The 23,547-nt window shown below is 43.4% G+C and overlaps 1 protein-coding gene across 1 annotated transcript in view; it reads left to right on the top strand.

Annotated features, from left to right (window-relative positions):
* Positions 1–23,547, top strand: part of LOC137347341 (raftlin-like) — a 116,008-nt gene that overhangs the window by 48,191 nt on the left and 44,270 nt on the right. Inside the window, exons 4-5 of the mRNA XM_068011801.1 lie at positions 11,756–11,864; positions 22,815–23,475. Coding sequence (XP_067867902.1) covers positions 11,756–11,864; positions 22,815–23,475 — 770 coding nt within the window. The remainder of the gene's footprint in view (positions 1–11,755; positions 11,865–22,814; positions 23,476–23,547) is intronic.

The raw sequence follows: 23,547 nt of genomic DNA, 5'->3' as shown, positions 1-23,547 counted from the left end.
AGCAATGAATGGCTGGAAGCAGTAGGAGAATTTACCGCTCTTGTTCAAATAGTGTCATGGAAATCTTTTGACCTCTTGAAAAGACAGCTGGGGCTTTGGTTTAATATCTCATTAAAAAGACAACATCTATGACAATGTAGTACCCACTCAATATTGCATTGAAGTATCAGCTTGAACTATGCTCTAATTGAGTAGGGCTTAAAGCTGCAGTCTTCTAACTCATAGGTAAGAATGCTACCAATGAGGCAAGCAGATACATGATTCAAACAGATGTCAGAGTTTTATTGGGATCTTTGCCATGAGTTAAATAGTAAGTAATGGAAGTGAGAATTGGAACTGATCCAACAGGTTCATCCTGAAATTTGAGAGTAAATCCCTGAAATTGATCATAGCCGTGAATTTGCTGCCTCGATTACATTCTTTTTCTACAATGTAAATTTGTATCATTTGAAGATGAAATGTGTCTGGAAAGCTGAGCTGTAGAATAGTGCCTGTTCGTGGGAAGGTGGTTGAACCTTTTTTTTAAATATTCGTTCGAGGGATGTGAGCATTGCTGGCTAGGTCAGCATTTATTGCCCGTCCCTAATTGCTCTTGAGAAGGTGGTGGTGAGCTGCCTTATTGAACCACTGCAGTCCTTGGGGTTTAGGTACACCTACTGTGCTGTTAGGAAGGGAGTTCAAGGATTTTGACCCAGTGCCAGTGAAGGAATGGCGATATAAAGTCAGGATGGTGTGTGGTTTGGAGGGGAACTTGCAGGTGATGATGTTCCCATGCATCTGCTGCCCTTGTCCTTCAAGGTGGTAAAGATCGCGGTTTTGGAAGGTGCTGTTAAAGGAGTCTTGTTGAGTTGCTTCAGTGCACCTTGTAGATGGTACACACTGCTGCCATTGTGTGTCGGTGGTGAAGGGAGTGAATATTGAAGGTGGTAGATGGAGTGCCAATCAAGTGGGTTGCTTTGTCCTGGATGGTTTGGAGCTTCTTGAGTGTTGTTGGAGCTGCATTCATCCAGGTAAGTGGAGAGTATTCCATCACATTCCTGACTTGTGCCTTGTAGATGGTGGACAGGCTTTGGGGAGACAGGAGGTGAATACTCGCTGAAGAATTCCCAGCCTGTGACCTGCTCTTGTAGCCACAGCAGTTATCTGGCTGGTCCAGTTCAGTTTCTGGTCAATGATAAGCTCCAGGATTGGGGGATTCAGCGATGGCAATGCCATTGAATGTCAAGGGGAGATGGTTGGATTCTCTTTTGTTTGAGATGGTCATTGCCTGGCATTTGTGTGGCATAACTGTTACTTGCCAATTATCAGACCAAGCCTAAATGTTGTCCAGGTCTTGCTGCATCTGGACAGAGGCTGCTTCAGTATCTGAGGAGTCGCAAATGGTGCTGAACATTGTGCAATCATCAGCGAACATCCCCACTTCTGACCTTATTTTGGAGGGAAGGTCATTGATGAAGCAGCTGAAGATGGTTGGGCCTAGGACACTACCCTGAGGAACTCTTGTAGTGATGTCCTGGGACTGAGATGACTGACCTTCTACAACCACAACCATCTTCCTTTGCACTAGGAATGACTCCAACCAGCGGAGAGTTTTCCCAATTCTCATTGACTCCAGTTTTGCTCGGGCTCCTTGATGCCATATTTGGTCAAATGCTGCCTTGATGTCAAGGGCGGTCACTCTCACCTCACCTCTGGAGTTCAACTCTTTTGTCCATGTTTGTACCAAGGCTGTAATGAGGTCAGGAGCTGAGTGGCCCTGACGGAACCCAAACTGAGCAACAATGAGCAGGTTATTGCTGAGCAAATGCCACTTGATAGCAATGTCGATGACCCCTTCCATCACTTTGCTAATGATCGGGAGTAGACTGATAGGGCAGTAATTGGTCGTGTTGGAATTGTCCTGCTTTTTGTGCACAGGATATACTTGGGCAATTTTCCACATTGCCGGGTAGATGCCAGTGTTATAGCTGTACTGAAACAGCTTGGCTAGGTGCCTGGCTAGTTCTGGAGCACAAATCTTCAGTACTATTGATGGAATGTTGTCTGGGCCCATAGCCTGTGCAGTATCTAGTGCCTTCAGCCATTTTTTTGACATCACGTGGAGTGAATTGGATTGGCTGAAGACTGGCATCTGTGATGCTGGGGATCTCAGGAGAAGGCCAAGATGGATCACCCACTCGGCACCTCTGGCTGAAGATGGATGCAAATGCTTCAGCCTTGTCTTTTGCACTGATGTGCTGGGCTCCCCATCATTGAGAATGGGAATATTTGTGGAGACACCTCCTCCTGTTAGTTGTTTAATTGTCCATCACCATTCATGACTGGATATGGCAGGACTGCAGAGCTTATATCTAATCCATAGGTTGTGGGATCGCTTAGCCCTGTCTCTTGCATGCTTCTTCCACAGTTTGGCATGCAATTAGTCCTGTGTTGTAGCTTCACCAGACTGACACCTCATTTTTATGTATGTCTGGTGCTGCTCCTGGCATGCCCTCCTGCACTCTTCATTGAACCAGGGTTGGACCCCAGCTTGATGGTAATGGTAGAGTGGGATATGTTGGGCCATGAGGTTAGAGATTGTAGTTGAATACAGTTCTGCTGCTGTGATGGCCTATAGCGCCTTATGGATGCCCAGTTTTGAGTTGCTAGATCTGGTCAAAATCTATTCCATTTAGCACGGTGGTAGTGCCACACAACACAATGGTGGGTCCCCTCAGTGTGAAGATGGGACTTTGTCTCCGCAAGGTGGTCACTCCTACCAAAATTATCATGGACAGATGCATCTGTGACAGGTAGATTGGTCAGGGCGAGGTCAAGTAGGCTTTTCCCTCACCACCTGCCGCAGACCCAGTCTAGCAGCTATGTCACTACCGAGCCACTCTTGGTGATGGAAATTGAAGTCCCCCACCCAGAGTACATTTTGTGCCCTTGCTACCCTCACTGCTTTTTCCAATTGGTGTTCAACATGGAGAAGCACTGATTCATCAGCTGAGGGGGACAGTAGATAGTAATCAGCAGGAGGTTTCCTTGCCAATATTTGACCTGATGCCATGAGAATTCATAGGGTCCGGAGTCAATCTTGATTACTCCCAGGGCAGCGTCCCTCCTCCCCACTGTACCACCACCTCTGGTGAGTCAGGACATACCCTGGGATGGTGATGGTGGTGATCGTGAGTATGACTATGTCAGGCTGTTGCTCCTGGCACAAGCCCCAAGCTGTTAGTAAGGGGGACTTTGCAGGGTCTGCTGTTGTCGTTTCTGATGCCTAGATCAATGCTGGGTGGTCCGGCTGGTTACATTCCTTTTTTTCGGCTTTGTAGCAGTTTGATAGCTTACTCAGCCATTTCAGAGGGCATTTAAGAGTCAACCATATGCTGTGGGTCTGGAGTCACATATAGGCCAGCAGCTTTCCTTCCCCGAAAGGGCATTCATGCACCAGATGAGTTTTTTTACAATAAGCGACAATGGTTTCATGATCAGCACTGGACTAGCTTTTTTTTAAATTCCAGATTTGTTAGTTGAATTTAAATTCCACCATCTGCCATGGTAGGATTTGAACTCATGTCCCCAGAGCTTGGGGTTCTGCATTACTAGTCTAGTGATATTACCACTACACCAACACCTCCCCTGTTAACACATGGTTTGTACTTGTGTTTTGTCTTCTGCTATATTTAAGATTTGAGGGAACACTAACTTCAAATCTGTGGATGACTACAGTGTCTTTATATTTTTGTAAACATTAAGTTAAGGGAGAAACAATGGTTTTGAAATTTTTGCAAGTGGTGAGAGTTGAAGTATTGGACTTAGAAATTTGATGCCGCAAATGCAGGCGAAAGTACGGAATGCGGAGTGCGCATGCTCAGTATGTATTGGAAGTCCACTGCATTCCATATTGATTCGCGCGCTCTGTAATTGTCTAGGATGTCTGCCTGAAACAGGTGTTAGGTCACCGATTTGCATAGACACTGGACCTAACACCTGTTTCAAGCACCTTTGTGAAATTGGGTTCCAATTGAGGGCTGAATGACTAATATGAATGTGTTCTTCCAAGCTCCACATTAAAACTGAGGGCTGCTGCTGGCCTACACTCCCCACCCGACTTACCACAGAGCCTTGGCCAGCATCGCAGCTTGTCTATGCCACTTTGGCACTGCAACTAGTGTGCTGCCTCTGGAGTCACGACTGATGCCTGTAGCTTACTTGTAACATACAAATGAAGCTGGCAGACCAATTTCCCACAGTGCTGCTTCTGACCTCTTTAGGTACATGCAAAGCATCTAGATCATCCCCCACTTCAGCCATGATCCAATTTCTAAGCTATGGTGTAGACAAAAGTATAGTACCAATTTATGGCATTGAAATATATTTTTTGCCATTTGCTAATGTTAGGAAAAAAATCATATACAAGTATGGATTGAATTTCTTCACCTTACCTAAACTTTTTCATTAAAAATATCAAAGAGTGGAACATATACCTCATTATCAAAGTTTTTCCCAAGCTTGTGTTATTATTAAAAACAAAATGATTTTGAGTGTGAACTTCCTTCAGCATATCGTTCACATACAATGAAGAATATTGTAATACAAATAGGAAAAATCATAGAGCATTTTTATTTTATTGCCCTCTTATACTATCAAGTACCATTTAGATACTATTGTTAGTTTAGTGTGAGCTGGCAGCACTGAGTTATACTGCTGTCTCTGCATTTCTGTCTGTTGAGACCAGGTAGAATTCTGCATCTATGAACATGCACACAGCTGCTCTCCTGGGCTCCCAAATATTAGCGGAAAAAATGATCAGCTCATTAACAGCACTAAACAGTTAAAAAGATGGAGTGTCTTGGAAATTTTAACGTTTAATTTCACAGTGGTTGCAGTTATACTCCAATTGTTGTGAAACCAAAGCAGTGTGAAGCTATTTCCAAAAAGTGCAGTCACATCATTTACTGGAATTCAACTGCTAATTTACAATGTAGTTTTTCCATGAGTCCAATGTAGAAACGATATTGCATCAATGCAGAAACTACAACATAAGTGGACTATAAGATTTTTGAATACAGCAACCTTGGAAGATCTACATTTGTAATTCACAACATGCTGAGTAGTAGGCTTGGTGTCTCCTTATTTCTGCATAAAACTTCGCAGAGCACTAACCCTAAATCACTGTGAATGTAGAATTACCCAAGTCTAGATTGAATTAAAATATGCATTAGTTTACTTGGAATCTATAAAATCCACAAATCTCCTTGCTCACTTCCAATGTAAATCTAAAGGAAATCCTGGCCTTACATCAGGGATTCTATTGGGCCTTGCGAAAGATGGAGCCTACATTCATCCTTTACAAGGATGGTATCATAGGAGTGAACGTAAGAAATAGGAGCAGGAGTAGGCAATTTGGCCCTTCAAGCCTGCCCCGCCATTCAGTAAGATCATGATTGATCTGCCCCAGACCTCAACTCTTCTTTCGTGCCAGCTCCGCATAACCCTCAACTCCCCAATATTTCAAAAATCTATCTACCTCCTCTTTAAATACTTTCAGTGATCTAGCCTCCACAACTCTGGGGTAGAGAATTCCAGACATTCACTACCCTCTGAGAGAAGAAATCCCTTTGCATCTCAGTTTTAAATAAGTGTCCCCTTATTCTGTAACTATGTCTCCTAGTTCGAGATTCCCCCACTAGTGGAAACATCTTCTCAACATCTACCCTCTCAAGCCCCGTCAGAATCATGTACGTTTCAATAAGATCACCCCTCATTCTTCTAAATTCTAATGAATAAAGGCCTAGCCTGTTTAGCCGTTCTTGATAAGTCAACCCCTTCATCCCAGGACTCAACCTAGTGAATCTCTTTTGAACTGCCTCCAATACTAGTATATCCTTTCTTAAGAATGGGGACCAAACTGTACACAGTACTCCAGGTGTGGCCTCACCAGCACCCTGTACAGTTGTAACAAGACTTCCCTATTTTTAAACTCCAACCCCCTAGCAATAAAGGCCAAAATTCCATTTGCCTTCTTAATTACTTGTTGCACCTGCATCCTAACTTTTTGTGTTTCGTGCACAAGAACACCCAGATCCCTCTGTGCTGCACTTTTTTGGAGTCTCGCTATTTAAATAATAGTCTACCTTTTGATTCTTCCTACCGAAGTGCATGACCTCACACTTTCCTACATTAAACTTCATCTGCCAACTTTTTGCCCACTCACTCAACCTATCTATATCCCCTTGCAGATTCCTTATGTCTTCATCACACCATGCCCTCCCACCTATTTTTGTATCGTCAGCGAGTGGGTGGGGATGGGACTATAGGAACTCCCAGTATCAGGGGTTTCCATATCCCGAGCCTCACAGGGGGCTCGGGGCATCATTTACAGCAGCACAGTTGGTGACATCAGGTGTACCAACCTACTGATTGGTGGCTGTTGGTTTGAAGTGTCACACTAGGATTGTACCCTGTACCCCTGAAGAAAATGAGGAAATTCTATTTTTTTAAAATGTAAATAAGTCATCATTATAAAGGGACCATTGGAAGGACTTCAACATTTTTTCATGAGGGTGACCCAGAACCTACACCAGAACTGTCCACTGGTTGGAGTCATACCTAGCACAAATGAAGGTGTTTGTGGTTGTTAGGAAGTCTATCATCTCAGTCCCAGGACATCACTGCAGCAGTTCCTCAGGGCAGTGTCCAAGGCCTAAGCATATTCAGCTGCTTCATCAATGACCTTCCCTCCATCATAAGGTCAGAAATGTGGATGTTCGCTGATGATTGCACAATGTTCAGACCCAGTCATAACTCCTCAGATAATGAAGCAATTCATGCCCACATGCAGCAAGACCTGGACAACATCCAGGCTTGGACTGATAAGTGGCAAGTAACATTTGCACCACACAAGTGCCAGACATCTCCAACAAGAGAGAATATAACCATCACCCCTTGACACTCAACGGCACTACCATCGATGAATACCCCACCATTAACATCCTGGTGGGGGTAGGTTGGGGTGGGTGTGGGGGTCACCATTGACCAGAAACTTAACTGGATCAGCTGCATAAATACTGTGGCTACAAGAGCAGGTCAGAGGCTAGGAATCCTGTGGTGCATATCTCATCTGTCACCCCAAAGCCTGTCCACCATCTACAAGTAACAAGTCAGGAGTGTGATGGAATACTCTCCACTTGCCTGGATGAGTGTGGCTCTAACAGCTCTCAAGAAGCCTGACATTATGTTGGAAAAAGCAGCCCGCTTGACTGATTCCACATCCACCACCTTAAAAATTCACTCCCTCCACCACTAGCGCACAGTGGCTGCAGTGTGAACCATCGGCAAGATGTTCTGTTGAAACTCGTTAAGGCTTCTTTGACAGCATCTTCCAAACCTGTGACCTCTACCACCTAGAAGAACAAGAGTAGCAGGCGCATGGGAACACCACCACCTGCAAGTTCCTCTCCAAGTCACACTCCATCCTGACTTGGAACTATATCGACATACCTTCATTGTCACTTGGGTCAAAATCCTGGAACTCCCTTCCTAACAATGCTGTGGGTGTACCTACCCCACAAGGACTGCAACGGTTCAAGAAGGCGGCTCACCACCACCTTCTCAAGGGCAAGTAGGGATAGGCAATAAATACTGGCCTTGCCAGTGATGCCCATATCCCCTGAGCAAATAAAAAAACTGTCAAGTCTGTTATATTGTAAACTCTTTTACTGGTGTGGACACCACCATTGGGGTGTTAAGTAAGAATATAAGAAATAGGAGCAGCAGTAGACCATACAGCACCTCGAGCCTGCTGCACCATGCAATATGGTCATGGCTGATCTTCCGCTTCAACTCCACTTTCCCGCCTGGTCCCCACATCTCTTGATTCCTTGAGAGACCAAAAATTTGTCCGTCTCAGTCTTCCCCAGCCAGGGGAAACATCCTCTCAGTGTCTACCCTGTCAAACCCCTTCAGAATGTAATGAAGGGTCACTGACCTGAAGCGTTAACTCTGTTTCTGTTTCCACAGATGCTGCCAGACCTGCTGAGTATTTCCAGCATTTCTTGTTTTTATTTCAGATTTCCAGCATCCGCAGTATTTTGCTTTTATTTATCCTTTCAGAATCTTGTATGTTTCAATGAGATCAGGTCTCATTCTTCTAAACTTCAGAGACTATAGTCCCAATTTACTCAGCCTCTCATCATAGGACAACCCTCTCATCCCAGGAACCAATCTAGTGAACCTTAAGTAAGGAACCTCTGACTGATGTTGTGAACTTTGACTGATTCAGCAGCAGAGATTTGGGTAGATGTATACTAAAGAAAGAAAGAACTAAAGACTTGGATTTATATAGCACCTTTCATGACCTCAGAACATTCCAAGGCATACTTTTGAAGTACTGTCACTGTTGTAGGAAACACAGCAGCCAATTTGTACATTGCAAGTCTCACAAACAACAAATAATGACCAGAGCCTCTGTTTTTTGATGTTGGTCAAGCTATATATATCAGCTAGAATTCTTCAAAATAATGCCATGAGATCTTTAATAAAAGCAAATTGCTACAGATGCTGGAAATCTGAAATAAAAACAGAAAATGCTGCAAATACTCAGCAGGTTTGGCAGCATCTGTGGAGAGAGAAACAGAGTTAACGTTTCAGGTTGATGACCTTTCATAGTACCATGGGATCTTTTACATTCACCTGAGAGGGTAGACAGCATATTGGTTTAATCTGTCTCATCTATAAGATGACTCCTCTGGCAGTGCAACGCTCCCTCAGTGTCAGTCTAGTTTATATAGAAACAGGAATTGGCCATTTCTCCTTGAGCATGTTCCACCACCATTCAATAGGATCATGGCTGACCTAACTCCATATCCTTTGCCCAATATACCTTAATACCTTTGGATAGCAAAAATCAATTGAACTGAGATTTAAAATTTATCTAACATTAATTGCTATGGCACTTGAACCTACAACTTCCCTATGCAGGGTCAAGAGTGCTACTCACTAAGCTACAGCTGACATGTACCCTACAGCTTACACTAGGATGTACCCTACCCCAAGATGTTTGGCCCCAATTTCTTTAACATTATTTTTCTTCTAATATTTGCCCTTCATTTTTAGTTAGTTCCCCACCCCCCCCCCCCCCCCCCCATCTCTCTTCAGAATTCCCTTATCCTATTTGCGGCCAAGAGAGTCTGCAGGTAATCAACTTCAAGGTTTCTGCAGTGGAATTCTGTAAATAGCCATTCAGATATGATATTGAGTTGTGAGCCCCGAATTTACTTGCAACTTTTGGTGAGTTTCTGTCATAACATCAGCATACTGGTGATTTTATGTATGGATTCTGGCCTGGGGTCTATTTCCGTTGGGGTTCTATCCAACAAGCCTCTGGTGTAGTTCTGAAATTTTTCATGGATGTGCTGGTTCTTCTACTGGCAGATTATTACCACATATTAAAATGATCAGCAACAGTGTTGCTGTCCCCAAAACAATAGCCTCATACCGGTCGGCTCCAGCTGTCGCTATCCTATTGGGCCCTGCCGCTGTGTGACCTTTCATTAGCAGCCTGGCTGGTTTAACAGTAGCTATCAGGCTCAGAAAGCCCTGTAAAACAGCTCGGCTCCCAGGATCTGGACAGCATTGGCAGCTGAAAGTCTTGGCTCAATGACCCAGCACTGGAGTAAATGGCCCTATGAGTTTGTGGGACAAGGTGACTTTCTCCCTATTCTTTTCTCACGCTCTGTATGGAAATGTTTACCTCAGCTCAGTGCCTGCTTCTGATGACCAGGGGAGCCAAAGTCCTTTCACTTGGTCACACAGCATATTATTACACCGATGTCCCACCACAAAAATAAGTCCTCCTTTAAGGGTCATCAGCATAAAATAGTTAGCTGTTTAGAAGCATAGTAATGCAAGCTTTATCATTATGGAAAGCACCAGATGGGAAATTTTAAAAAAAATTCTCAGGACATGAGAACCAAATGTTGACTGTAAGTGTATCCTGCATGTTCAAATCTTGACATTCCTGACTGCCCTCAACAGCTTTGGGTCATTTTATTAAGAGCCTGCAGCTAATGTTAAAGTGCATAGAAGTTGCTTTGCACACATGGAGAGACAGATGAGACTATTCAGGAGGAAACGGTCACTGGATAGAAAATCATCAGTTGACTTATGCAAGTAATTGTAGGAATATCAATATCTAGTCAACTGTGTGCACAACTTAGCGGCAAATGACTTTCAAATATGCCTACACATATTTTGCCAATGTTTGGCAGTCCAGTAATGAAATCCTTGTGTGGAAACAATGCTCTATATTGCTTACTCCAAGATTTGGAAATCAATGTTGGTTTTCCAAGATGGCAAGTATCAAAAAATTTCATGACTAAAAACATTTAATCATTTGCCCAATTTTTCAATCCATAACACTGTGAATGGATGTGGAATCTTGAGGAAGCCCTGCCTCTTCTTGGCTGGAAGGTTGTAACTGTTGTTAGTTGAACACAGAATGACTGATTCCCAATGAAGGAGCAAATGTGATAGTGAAGGAGTTAAGGGAAAACTAGAAACAGAAAGGCAATTCCAAAATCATTTTCATATTTTAGGTGATTTTTATCAGTAATCCAACTTAACAGTATTGGACCATTTGAGTTAAAAACAAGAAATGCTGGAAATACTCAGTAGGTCTGGCAGCATCTGTGCAGAGAGAAACAGAGTTAACATTTCAGGTCAGTGACCCTTCTTCAGAACTGGCAAATATTAGAATTGTGAAAGGTTATAAGCAAGTAAAGCGGGGGTGGGGCAAGAGATAACAAAGGAGAAGGTGTAGTTAGGACAAGGTCACAGAATAGCTGACCAGAAGGTCATGGAGCAAAGGCAAACAATATGTTAATGGTGTGTTGAAAGTCAAAGCATTAGTACAGATAGGGTGTTAACGGACTGAAAATTTGACAGCCACAAGTACAAAGATGAAAACAAAACAGTGGGTAAGCAAACTGAACAAACTAAGATGAAATAAAATAAAATAAACACAAAAAATATATAAAAAAATGAAAAAAGAAAAAATCACTAAAAATCAAAGTAAAGTGGGGGGCCTGTCATGCTCTGAAATTATTGAACTCAATGTTCAGTCTGGCAGGCTATAGTGTGCCTAATCAGTAAATAAGATGCTGTTCCTCGAGCTTGCGTTTATGTTCACTGGAACACTGCAGCAATCCCAGGACAGAGATGTGAGCATGAGAGCAGGACCATCTGAGTGTTGTAATAATGTTCATTGGTATTTAACATAAATTTGATTTGAATTATGATTCAACTTCTATAGTTTTATGAAAGAAGTTTTAACGAAAATAGTTAGCAACTATTTGTTCAATAGCTCAATTATTTTAATATAAGATTCCCAACAAAATGCTCATGTGTGCACATACCAAACTCGTATCATTTCAACTTGTTTGATGAGTTTTCAGTTTACACACTATTGCAAAACAATTTTTGTATGATGCAAAAAGAGCTAACACCATTGTTCTACACTCTTTAACTGTTACCTCTTGCTGCAGTGGTCATTCACAAGTCCGGTTGTTCCAACTCAATCTGTTTCAGTCAAGTCATTGCCTGTCTAGAGGGTGATATGTTTGTTCTTATGAGGGATAAAGAAAATAATAATGTATCTCTGGGGGGAATAAGATAAACTAAAATAATATTTTTAAATTGTATAAATGGTGCCAATGACATCTTTGAGGATAACCATAACTCATTTATTTTTCTCCAATCTCCTCAGCTCTGAAGAGACTAATGCCAAGACTGAGCCATGCAGCCTTGAAGTAGAATTGAGTTTGCTGTCCAACCAACTTCCTAAATCAAAAGGGCTAACAGATATTCTTCAAAAAGTAAGAAATTAATCCTTTTTTTCTTTCCTTGAGAGCATTAGTTTTATTATCATGGATCAAAAAAGGTTTTGAATTTGCTTATTTGCAAGTGCTTCTTAAAAACTGTGAGCTCAGTAAGTTCCCTAGAACCCAATGGGTGAGAAATTAGGCTTATTAGCACCCATTTTATTGGCATTACATGTACCCTTAGAGCTTCAAAATGGAATGAGCGTACACTTGTGGGGCAAATCGTGCCCAATGCCATGTCGCTGCAGGTGCAGTGAACATTTTCCGGAAGTAACAGAGCAGGCATATCATGATGTCAAACAGCGTGCAATGCTGATTTGACACCAGTGGTGCCATTTGGAGCTCAATGGTACAACCAATGCCCTCTCTTAACCTCCCACAACTGAACATTCGTTCAGCAAAGGAAGGACCCCCCTCCCCTCCACACCACCAGTGCTGTTTAATGGGATATGGGATCATTAACTATTTTCCGATTAGTAGCTGGTAGAATTCTTCTAGCTGATGCTAGGATTCTACAAGTGTTTGGCACTTTCTATGGTTGTGTCAAGTTTGCCAAAGTCTACAGGGAGTGGTGTGGTAGGTGCTGAAGAACTTTTTGATGACTCCAAGGCTCCTGCAGAAACCAGTTGTTCCCAGACATAGGTGCACTAGTAGCCATTCCCTTTGGATTACAGCATGGCCTTAGGATCGAACAGAGCCCACAAAGGGCAAACAAGCTGCTGGAAAAAGGAGGAGGAGGGGTAGCAGGGCTCCCAGCAGGAGAGTATTCATGGAGCAGTTCTCTTACCGGAAACTCAGTGAGCAACAAGGGGGGAATTGTATGGGCCCGGCAGGAGCAGCTTTGCTGGTGGGCAGGGTGACTTAATTAGGCATGTGTCGATACTTTGGTTTTCCGACGACGGGTTTTTGTTTTGCAATTAAGTCAGTAGCATGTTTGCAGTATTCCGAGGTTTGCCCCGTACGATGGTGATTTGCAGCTTTGCATACATTTCCATAGCATGAAAACTCATTACCCTACACTTATTTCAAATTCTGTCCTACCCACCAGATTAAGTTAGCTGCGAACAGGAATCTCGTGGCACCCAGTTCACGTTCGTTTAAAGGTTGCATACACCAGTCGGCTTTGTGCAGTTGTATCTGATGTCAGTGGTTTACTTTCTTGAACTCTTTGGCACAAGGAAGGCTAACATTGGAATGGACATTTGGCTCCAGGCTTGGCACAAGCAAAGGCAATTCTACTTAGGGTTGGCAGGGTAGGCATGGGGGGAAGGACACAGGGTGGGGTCTCGGGTGCATGGAGGAGCAGGGGAGGGATTGTTGTTGCGTCCAGGGTCTGTACTAGGTGATGTTGATGATGCAGGTGTCTGGGGGCGGGGGGTTTGTGTTTTGCAAAGTAGCTTAGAGTTATGGTGATGACGAGCCTAAAGGGAGGGGTGAGTGCTGTCCACGTTGGGGTGGTGTGGGGCAAACTCAGGGTACTGGCTGGCAGAGGGTATGGTCACAGTCAAAGGGGGCAGTTAGATTTGGTAGGGTGGAAGATCCAGTGGAAGGCTTGGATGTTCAGTATCATCATCAAGAAGGGAAAGGCACGTGGCAAAAATATCCAGCTCAACTTTTGGAAGATCAAAAGTTGGAGTAGGCATGTCAATGGTCACAAGTGTAGGAACAGGGGGAAGAGATGGCATGTATAAATTTATCATTAGCTGGTCCAAGGTAATGGGGGAAAGGTTCAAGGGTCACAGAGGGAAGGTGTAAGGTAATGTTGGTTGGGTCAAGGGTGATGGGTGCAGGCTGGAAGGTGGCAGGAGGAGATTGAAAGGTGGGGAAACTCACCTGGAATGATACATACACCATTTTTCCAAATGATACAGTAAACCACATGTCCATTCAAGGATTTCAAATCAATTGGGAGGAGACCAATGATGGTTGGGTTAGATTAGATTAGATTAGAGATACAGCACTGAAACAGGCCCTTCGGCCCACCGAGTCTGTGCCGAACATCAACCACCCATTTATACTAATCCTACACTAATCCCATATTCCTACCAAACATCCCCACCTGTCCTTATATTTCCCTACCACCTACCTATACTAGTGACAATTTATAATGGCCAATTTACCTATCAACCTGCAAGTCTTTTGGCTTGAATACAGGCTTTGTGCTGTGTGACTCGCCTACAAGCTATCTGCTCATTATTTTAATGGAACTGCTCCATGGCAAAGCGCGGGTGAATTTTAACACTGGTCTTACATTAAAAGTTGCAAAGTTGTAAAGATATGGGTCTCATACACCTAATTAATCTCCTACCATGGGAAGAAGAGCAAAGGATGCGACTGAGGAGGGCTCTTGTAGCTCACAGGTTGATGACATACGTTAGCTGCAAGCAGCACAGGAAGGCAAGACAGCTCAGAATGAGGATATCCAGGGAAGGCATTGTAGAAGACTGGCACTGGCACATGAGTGCATCCCCAGGACAAGGACAAACTTCCTTCAAATGTCTGAGATTCCATTCCAGAGACGCCTGAGAATGTCACGTGAGTTGCCAATGAAATTTGCGCAAAAAACCAGCATGATCTGCAAGCACGTTGTCTGGTGGGATTCCCATGCCAGTTGCCCACAGCATTACTGCAGCACTCAAATTTTTTGCTGTTGTTGCTTTCCGTGGCTCAGCAGCCAACATATATGGCATCTCACAGGTTGCTCATAGGTGAATCAAAGAGGACAGTTATTCTGTTGTGCCAATGATTTAATCTATTTCCCAGCAGATGAGGGCAGCCAGGCAGCAAGGTCAGTGGCCTTTGCACCATTGCTTGTTCCCTAGAGCGCAAGGGGTGATCAGAGAGACCATTATCTTTGGACATTTCAGCAAAGAGTGGTGCACTTACCTAATTAAAGCTCAAACGTTTCAAAATTCCACTTCGCAGAACGCTCGTAAACTCCCGCGACCTGCTTTCTGTAATGTAGAAGGATGCCTCGAGGAACAGCAACAATAGCAGCAGCAGTGGAGATGATCTTAACGCCCTGTTTGATATGAACTTCATTGTAAACTACCTGTACCTCCATGGTAATAGTGTCTGGCATCGAGGCATTTCCCCTGGAACATAAGATGCTGCACTATTACATCACTTTGATTAGACCGGCACATCAAGACTGCTTATGGTTACGATGGAGATGCAGCAGCTACTACACAGGACTTGTAAGAGAGAGCCTACAGAACTTACATTGGAAGGCATGTCACTATGGAATAATGCGAAACATCTTCATGAAGCATTGAAGACATTGAAGCATTATGTCATTGAAGACTAAAGGCACAAATATCAATGATAGCACCTCAATAATCTTTCTATTAAATCCTTTGAAAACATAAATGCGTGCTAGCCATAAGGCAACAATAATCATTATCCTATCCAGATTGGTAACTTTAAATGAGCAACAAGAATGTATGAGAGAGTAAATCAAATAAATATTTTTCACAGTATTGTACTTGTCTTGACACTATTATAACAACTTGTGCCACCTGCATGCGCGTAATTCCTTATTTGTACGCTTTCTGCCAATATGTCTAGGTACTACCCCAACATTAACAGCTGAGCTGGAAGCCGTCTGCTCAGTGCGCTGCCCCATTGCCCTGGATGACTATGGTGGGTGTTCTCTGGAGGAATGGAGCTTTGAGGGCTCCATCCTACTGGGGGTCTGCAGCACTGATGCTTGAGCATCCCCCGTGGACTCACCAGCTGGAGATAAAGGGGTCAGTGTCAGGGGGAAGAAGAGATGGCGCTTACCCTGGGGGTGTCCTCCTCCATCTGTACGCACGATGGCACCTGCCTGTCTCCCTGAGGGGAAGGGCATCTAAAGGTAGGTCCATGTTCCTTGTCCCCTCTTGCTTAGCCATTACTGCATCGAGCCTTTGTCGACAGCAATGGAATGCAGGTCAGAGTGCATATGGGTCGAGTGCTCAACCAGACTTGCCATGGAGGTCGCCAAAATCTCCACTGATGAAGCCATACGTTCATATGTCTGTGACATGGCAGATGTCATGGCTTACATGGATTCCATGGTATGCGCAAAGCCACTCATGACTGCAGGCATCACCGACATATTTTCCCCATGACTTCGCTGCATTTCCAGCAGACTTCTTGTAGCCTCAAACAGAGGATCATCATCGGCGTGGGGCTGAGCAGGGGCCTGGTCCCCTGCATTCCTCTGGTTGTCGAGGGACTCAGCTGTAACATGCTCCCGCAGCTGCTGGGACATGTCTGTGTCCTGCACACTACATTGTGACCCTGATTCTAATCTTAAACCCCTTGCAGACCATCTGTGCTGGCGGAGGTGGAGGAAGAGGCAGGTGACGGTGCACTCTTTGGGGTATTGGCAGTATCTTCCCCAGAGGAAGTGGCCAGTTCATCGCGACATGCAGCTGATCGAGTGCAGGCAGCTGCAGTGGCAAGACAAACAGAGACTTACTAAGCATCATTGCATTATGAGGTTAACACTTTAACACAGATTCCTCCTGTGATCACGTACGGCTGCAACACTAAATCTAACACTTCATCCTTACGCCTTGATGATCCAGCCTCATCGTCAGCAATTGCTCGAGCTCCTTCCTCTCCAGCCAACTCTACTGCCTGTTCCTCTGCTGGTGTGAGTAATCTTAGGTCCACCCATTTTGGTCCGCTCACACAGATTGTGCAACTGTTTATCTTGCAGGAAAAGGTGCTGATTTAATCAGATGTTAAATAATGCCTAAGAAGCAATAAAAACAAGAAATGTTGGAACCACTCAGCAGGTCTGGCAGCATCTGTGGAAAGAGAAGCAGAGTTAACGTTTCGGGTCACTGACCCGAAGAAGGTCACTGACCCGAAACGTTAACTCTGCTTCTCTTTCCATAGATGCTGCCAGACCTACTGAATGGTTCCAGCATTTCTTGTTTTTATTTCAGATTTCCAGCATCCGCAGTATTTTGCTTTTATTTTGATGCCTAAGAAGCATTGTCCACATGCATCAACATTACTCTTTCTGGACTGTCATTCGCACACTGTATCCAAGAGCAAACACGCACCGCACTTACACGTTCTGGACAATCATGTGGTATTTGGCACCAAGTTTGATCACGCATTCAAACACATGCCATGACTACCCACTGCCATACACACCCTCTCACAAAGCCAAGGAGCAAAACACTTGCACAACTTCAGCAACATCACTCACCCATGTAGATCTGAGCAAGTCATTGACACATTTCCAGCACTGGAACCAGGTTCTACGTGTGACCCCACGGATCGATACCTCCTTTGTCACCTCCAACCAGGCTGCCTTGGTCAGGCGGGAGGGTCTTCTGAGTCCATCCCTTGGGAAGAGGACCTTCTGCCTTTCCCTGATGGCCTGGAGGAGAGACTGCAGGGAGGCCTTCTTAGTGTTCCTCCACTGCCTAGCCAGGTTACATCTGAAAGGAGAAAGCCAAAGGGGTAAAGTTGTGGTGTCGGGAGGGAGGGAAAGTAAAAAGTGTGCGCGGATGCAATTTATATCTTTTGTAAATCAGAAGAGAGTGCGGGATGAGGGGGAAGTGGGATGTGAGAAGGCGGATTAGGTATAAGGATACTGTCATCTTTGATAGTTTTAACCCCGCCATTGGCCGTGGCCTTAGTAATAATGGCCGCTCCAATAATAGCCAGCACCGACTCCTCCATGGGGATTAGGATATGCAGGCATACCTGCCTCCTCTGGTTGGCGCTTGATGTCTCTGGTTATGCACAACCTTGTACGTTGGGTTGATGTGGCTGTCATGGTTGAATAACTGGCTGTTTGTGCAAGTTGTGAGCTATGGGTGTGAGACTTGCAGCAGTGCTAAGTGTGCAATGGTGAGGTGAAGCATATGAATGTAAGGTATGAGTTGCCCCACCCCCACCTCACTTGCTTATAACCTGTGACATTTTTAATATTTTTCAGTTCCGAAGAAGGGTCACTGACCCGAAACGTTAACTCTCCTCTTTCCACAGATGCTGCCAGACCTGCTGAGTGGTTCCAGCATTTCTTCTTTTTATTTTATAATGTAAGGTATGAGGCCTGATTGATAGAGATTGCTAGTAAGTGAGTGATGGGTGTGTGATGATTTGAGCAATGTCTGAGGCTGGTGGTGCAGTTGGTAGGATATGGCATTTGAAGATGACCTTGATCACTCGTGTTAGGATATTGAATTTCTTGTGGCACTGCATCCAGGTCCTTGAAGCTAGGCTCCAGATGTTAACCTCCATGACTATCTACTTCCACTGCCTTTTGACTGTTTGTTTTGAGGACACTTTTACCTCTGCAGATACAGGACATCTCTCCTCCTTTCCACCTCCTCCACCAAGACCTCCAGTGCAGCATCCAAAAACCTTGAAACACGCTATTTCCCCTGTTGTGCCATTCCTCATTCTTTCCCAGGTGTGATTCTCTTCATATATGACTCCCAATGCCTTTAAGAGGTGCAGGCTTGGTTTAAGCAGTGCAGGTTAGCTTTAGCCACTTACAATATTGGCTCCCTTTTGATATGTCCAGCCAATGAACAGGAGGGTTAGTGCTGGCTAGACGTAAAGATCATTCAAATGAGCAGGCAGCATAAAGTGCTCCCCACGCCTGTTTTCGGGTGCTATCCTATTTAGCTTCCATGGTGTTCAGCACCTGGCTGCTTTCCATGTTCATATAAGGCACCTCCACTCAGGAAATGTAATTACCCCCCTCAGTGCTCCTGTCAGTTTTCTTTTGCCAAAGCTCTGCCTAGTTTGAACTGTAATGAAGGCCTCAATGATGTACTGGTGACGAAGATATTTTTCTGGCACACAGTCAATTAATGCCTCTGTTTTTAATTGTGGTTGCAGAGAAATAGTGATTCGAACTGCTAACAGACAGAGGGGGAGAAACTTGTTTGTATAGCTCCACTTCTAGCAGTGCTGCACAGAATGAGTAGATATCAATGATGCGGACTGTGCAGATAGTAGCCGGTGGCATTGCCTGCCCCCAGGGAATTGGCGTAAGTCTGCAGAGTGCTGCTTCAAACAAATTTCTTCCCCAATGTTTTCCAAGAGTGATGTTTAGACCCTCTGAATGTGAGAGATCTAGGTTGTAAATCATGAGTATGTTTTGATGACCTGTGTGAGCTCTGAACTGTGCCACCTTCTGCAGTAAACCAGCACCGAGATTCATCTGTAATCTAGGCATCTTGAGTTTTTTCCTGTGGAAGCTCAGTCATTTCTTTAGGCTTCTCATAATTAACACAAAGTAAGTATTATATATCTGTTGCACAAAAAGGCATGTTTTATTTATTATTATGCTCGCTATTATCATTTCTATTTACACAATAGTCTCAGATCTAAAGAAAAATAAATCCCTGTTCTGAAATGTATAAGTTATAACACTGCCTGTCATGAGGACACCATCATTTATAGTAATTGCATGGTATCTCAATAACTGGTAATTATTTAACATTTATATTTCACTTCCATTTTATAAAACGACTTTAATTTTCTGTGATAAATGTCTTTATGCATTCAAAATGCAGCTGGAAAGTCATGATACAGGAGACTGTTATTTTTAACTGTCGCCAGGAATTAGAGTAATATTCTTTACCCTGTTATTCCGTGTCACCAACCATGTCTTAAGTATAAAACCTCCTTCTGTGTGTGAGGAGGAAGACGTAGAACCAATTAAACTGCTCTCTTGTAGGCCCTAAGTAAAAACGAATGTAACAAATTTTTGATTGTTCATTCCTTCATTGCTGTGCAGTCAGGAAAAAAAACAGCTGTATTGAATCAATGTTCTTGTGTCATCTCCCTAAATGATGACTGCAAGATCGGAATCTTCCTGATCATGTATGCTGTTAAACACCCATCAAGAAATCCATGTTTGAAAGTACTTGTTGTCACTATGTACTTTATTCTTAGAGTTTTCTGTCAGTAATGTTACTCCTTACCTTTCAAGTACCACAAATAGTGAGCAACAGACCAAACCTCAGAGGCTTAGCTGTGCATTGAATTGAAGGCAGGAAATCTAACTGCTACACAGAGGTGAAAAACTTTTATTTGTGTGTTTGAAAATTGTTCCTTCTTTGACATTAGATTGCACTGAGAAAAAAATTATTGGGGTCAATTTGAACTGTTCCTGCTGGGTAAGAAACGGGTGGCAGTGGGTTGAATGCACACTTTTCACCCTGCCTGTTATTCAACATACGGGCAAGGATTAGAACAGGCAGCTAACCCACTTCTGTCTGTTTCCTGCTCGGCGGTAAACCCCAATCAGTTTTGTCACAATTCTAGAAGATGGATAAAATGTTCTGAAAATATTAAGTAAAAAGTGTGGTAAAGAGGAAACCAAAGTTCTAATTGCAAAACATTGATATGAAATTGTTTAAAAATTATAATTTTGTCACCTGCAATAGTTCTGGGAAAATATGATACCTGTTGGCTTGACATATACAATTAAATAATAATATATCTATTTACTTATATAATTATATGATTACATCACTCAAATACTTTATAAAATGCCAGTGTTTACAATTGGAAAACATGTTAGCACTCTTCTTATTAATTGTTGTTTAATATGGGTAATTAAAAAATGCTGCCTGCCATTGGATGGCTAAACAAACCTGAACTTTTGTTGTTATTGTCAACAGATTGAGGCATGTCAAAAATTGGTTTGACCAATAAGATCATTGGACAGTTGCTAATGTGAACTGGCATGGTGTTTTATATTTATATATGGTATTTGAGAAAATAAACACGCTGATCTCTGCAATGTTTCAATGGGTAAATGAAATGCCCGGCATGGTACTGAGACAAACAGACCAGGAAACTTTTCAGATCAATTCCTCCATCTGTGTTGAATTAGCTGATCTCAGCCAGCAGCACTGAGGCACAACAATTGGTTTAGTATTTCTGGACAAGGGAAGGAAATGTCATTTAGAGTTCCTGATCCTGATCATTATCCAATGGATAATCCATGAGTATCCATGTATATTGGTGAAAACAGGGTCGGCGAATGGCAAATGTGACACCCTTTTTCAAAAAAGGGTGTAAGAACAACGCTAGCAACTCCAGGCCAGTTAATTTAACATCAGTGGTGGGTAAGGTTTTAGAAACAATAATCGGGGAAAAAAATCAACAGACACTTGGAGAGGTTCGAGTTAGTTAAGGATAGCCAGCATGGATTTGTACAAGGCAGATCAAGCTTGACAAACCTAATTGAATTTTTTGATGAAGTTGCACAGAAGATTGATGAAGGGAATGAGGTGGATATTGTTTATATGGATTTTAAACAGCGCTTGATAAGCTACCACATAAAAGACTGGTTAACAAAATTGAAGCTTATGGAATAGGAGAGTCATTGTCCAATTGGTTAAAAAATTGGCTCAAGGACAGAAAACAGCGAGTCATGGTAAATGGTTGTTTTTCAGACTAGAGGATGGTAGACAGTGGTGTTCCACAAGAGTCAGTGCTAGGGCCACTTTTTTTTGCTATATATAAATGACTTGATCTTGGAAATCAGAGTAGAATCTCAGAATTTGCCCATGATACCAAACTTGGTGGTGTGGCAGACAGTGAGGATGATATGAACCGCTTGGAAAAGGACATAGATAGGCTAGCAGAATGGGCAGACAGGTGGCAGATGGAGTTTAATACTGACAAGTGGGAGGTGATGCATTTTGGCAGAAGGGATAGGGAGAGGCAATGTAGACTTAATGGTCAGTTCTAAAGAGTGTGCAGGAACAGAGGAACCTGGGGGGTCCATGTGGATCGATCTTTGAAAGTGACGGGACATATTGAGAGAGTGGTTAGTAAAGCATATGGGATCTTGGGCTTCATAAATAGAGGCATTGAGTACAAGAGCAGGGAAGTTATGATGAAGATTTATAAAACTCTGGTTCAGCCCCAAGTGGAGTATTGCATCCAGTTCTGGTCACCACACTTCAGGAAGGATGTGAGGCCCTTGAGAGGGCGCAGAGAAGATTTACCAGAATGGCTCCAGGGATGGGGGATTTTAGTTACAAGGTTAGGTTGGAAAAGCTTGGTTTATTCTCCTTAGAACAAAGGAGATTGAGGGGAGATTTATCAGAAGCTTACAAGATTATGACAGGTTTCGATAAGTTAGACAAGGAAAAACTGTTCTCATTAACTAATAGTACAAGGACTAGGGTACACAGATCGACGGTTTTGGGCAAGAGATGCAGGGGGAATGTGAGGAAGAACATTTTACACAGCGGGTGGTAATGACCCAGAACTCGCTGCCCACAAGGGTGGAAGCGGAGACAGTCAATGATTTCAAGAGGAAATTAGACGGCTACTTGAGGGAAATAGACTTGCAGGGCAACAGGGATCGAGTGGGACTGACAGGATAGCTGTGTGGAGAGCCAACATGGAATCAATGGGCTGAATGATCTCCTTCTGTGCTGTAAATGACTATCATCCCTAATGGTTGAACAGCCTGCTGAAAGCTGTAGATGTGAAGAATGGTTATTTAGCTGAGCCACTGATGGCTCGCTGATGCTTGTTGAACATTAGTTCTGCATGAATTATTGGGGCTGTTATTACATTGGCACTCAAAACAGGCATGAAGTCGACCAAGTAGTCACTCTGTGGTGCTGGCTTGAGCCCTGAGCCATTATGAGACTCAGGTTTCATTAACATGTCACCAGTGAGCTCTGTGTGCCAGCTCACCTGTTTGAGATCCCATCCCCTGGGATCACCTCTACCTCCTCCTATTTACAGGGCCTTTGCTATCAATGGGGTGGCTGAGGTGGCCCCTCCCTCGATATTTTCAATTGCTAGCCACTCATTTCTCAGATAAGGAATGGGAAACTGGCAATTCACAACCGCCTCCATTGGCTTCAGGAGAAGAAGATTGATAGGGGAGAAAAGTAAAAAGAATAACTGTATTGGTTAAGTAATTATTTTCTGATTAATAATTAGGTACAAGAAGGATCGAGAAAAGGGTTACGGTTTGTTGGACTTGTGCAGCACCAAAATTCTACAGCAAATTCAGCGGAATGGCCTGAAGAGGCTTCAACAGTTAACAGTCCTTTGCATCAAAACAGCTCAACGAAAGAGGAAAGGAATGCTGGTCAAAATGTACAAAACAACACCAATGGAGATAAACTTGCACAAAATCAGGAAGCGGAAGCGAAGGAGGGGGAGGCAAAACAAAAAATAAACCAAGGGGAGGCATCCCAGTCTGAAGGACAAGCTAGTCAAGATCAAGCAAAAGGTGAAGAACATATCGATGGCCAACCCGTGGCAGAATTAATGAGTCAGGAATATCAAAAAGATGAAAGACAGACACAAAATAAGAGCACAGTTGATTGTGAGGCAGAAGGCAAAGTGACTGATAAACAAGAAACTTCATCACAAGCAGAAGCATTTGAAACCCAGGCAGCAGATGAACTGCAGACTGAGGAGACAGCTGGGGAGGAGCAGTCTCCCACAGCAACAAACAAGAACACTGAGGTGAAGCAAATAACAGAAAGTCATGAAGCAAATGAAACAACCATTGTGTCTGAGGCTAATAACAGCAAACAAGGGCCACACTTGAGACAAGGAAAGTCCGAAGAGAATGGAAAGAAGAATGGTGTGGGTGAGTTGCGTTTACTGTGCTGTGTTTAGGGTCTTGTGGGATATTTATCTAATATAAAATGTTATAATATTT

This window comes from Heterodontus francisci, chromosome 2, assembly GCF_036365525.1.
Source record: "Heterodontus francisci isolate sHetFra1 chromosome 2, sHetFra1.hap1, whole genome shotgun sequence".
Classification (NCBI taxonomy): Eukaryota; Metazoa; Chordata; class Chondrichthyes; order Heterodontiformes; family Heterodontidae; genus Heterodontus; species Heterodontus francisci.
This window is presented reverse-complemented; position numbering and strand designations above follow the sequence as displayed.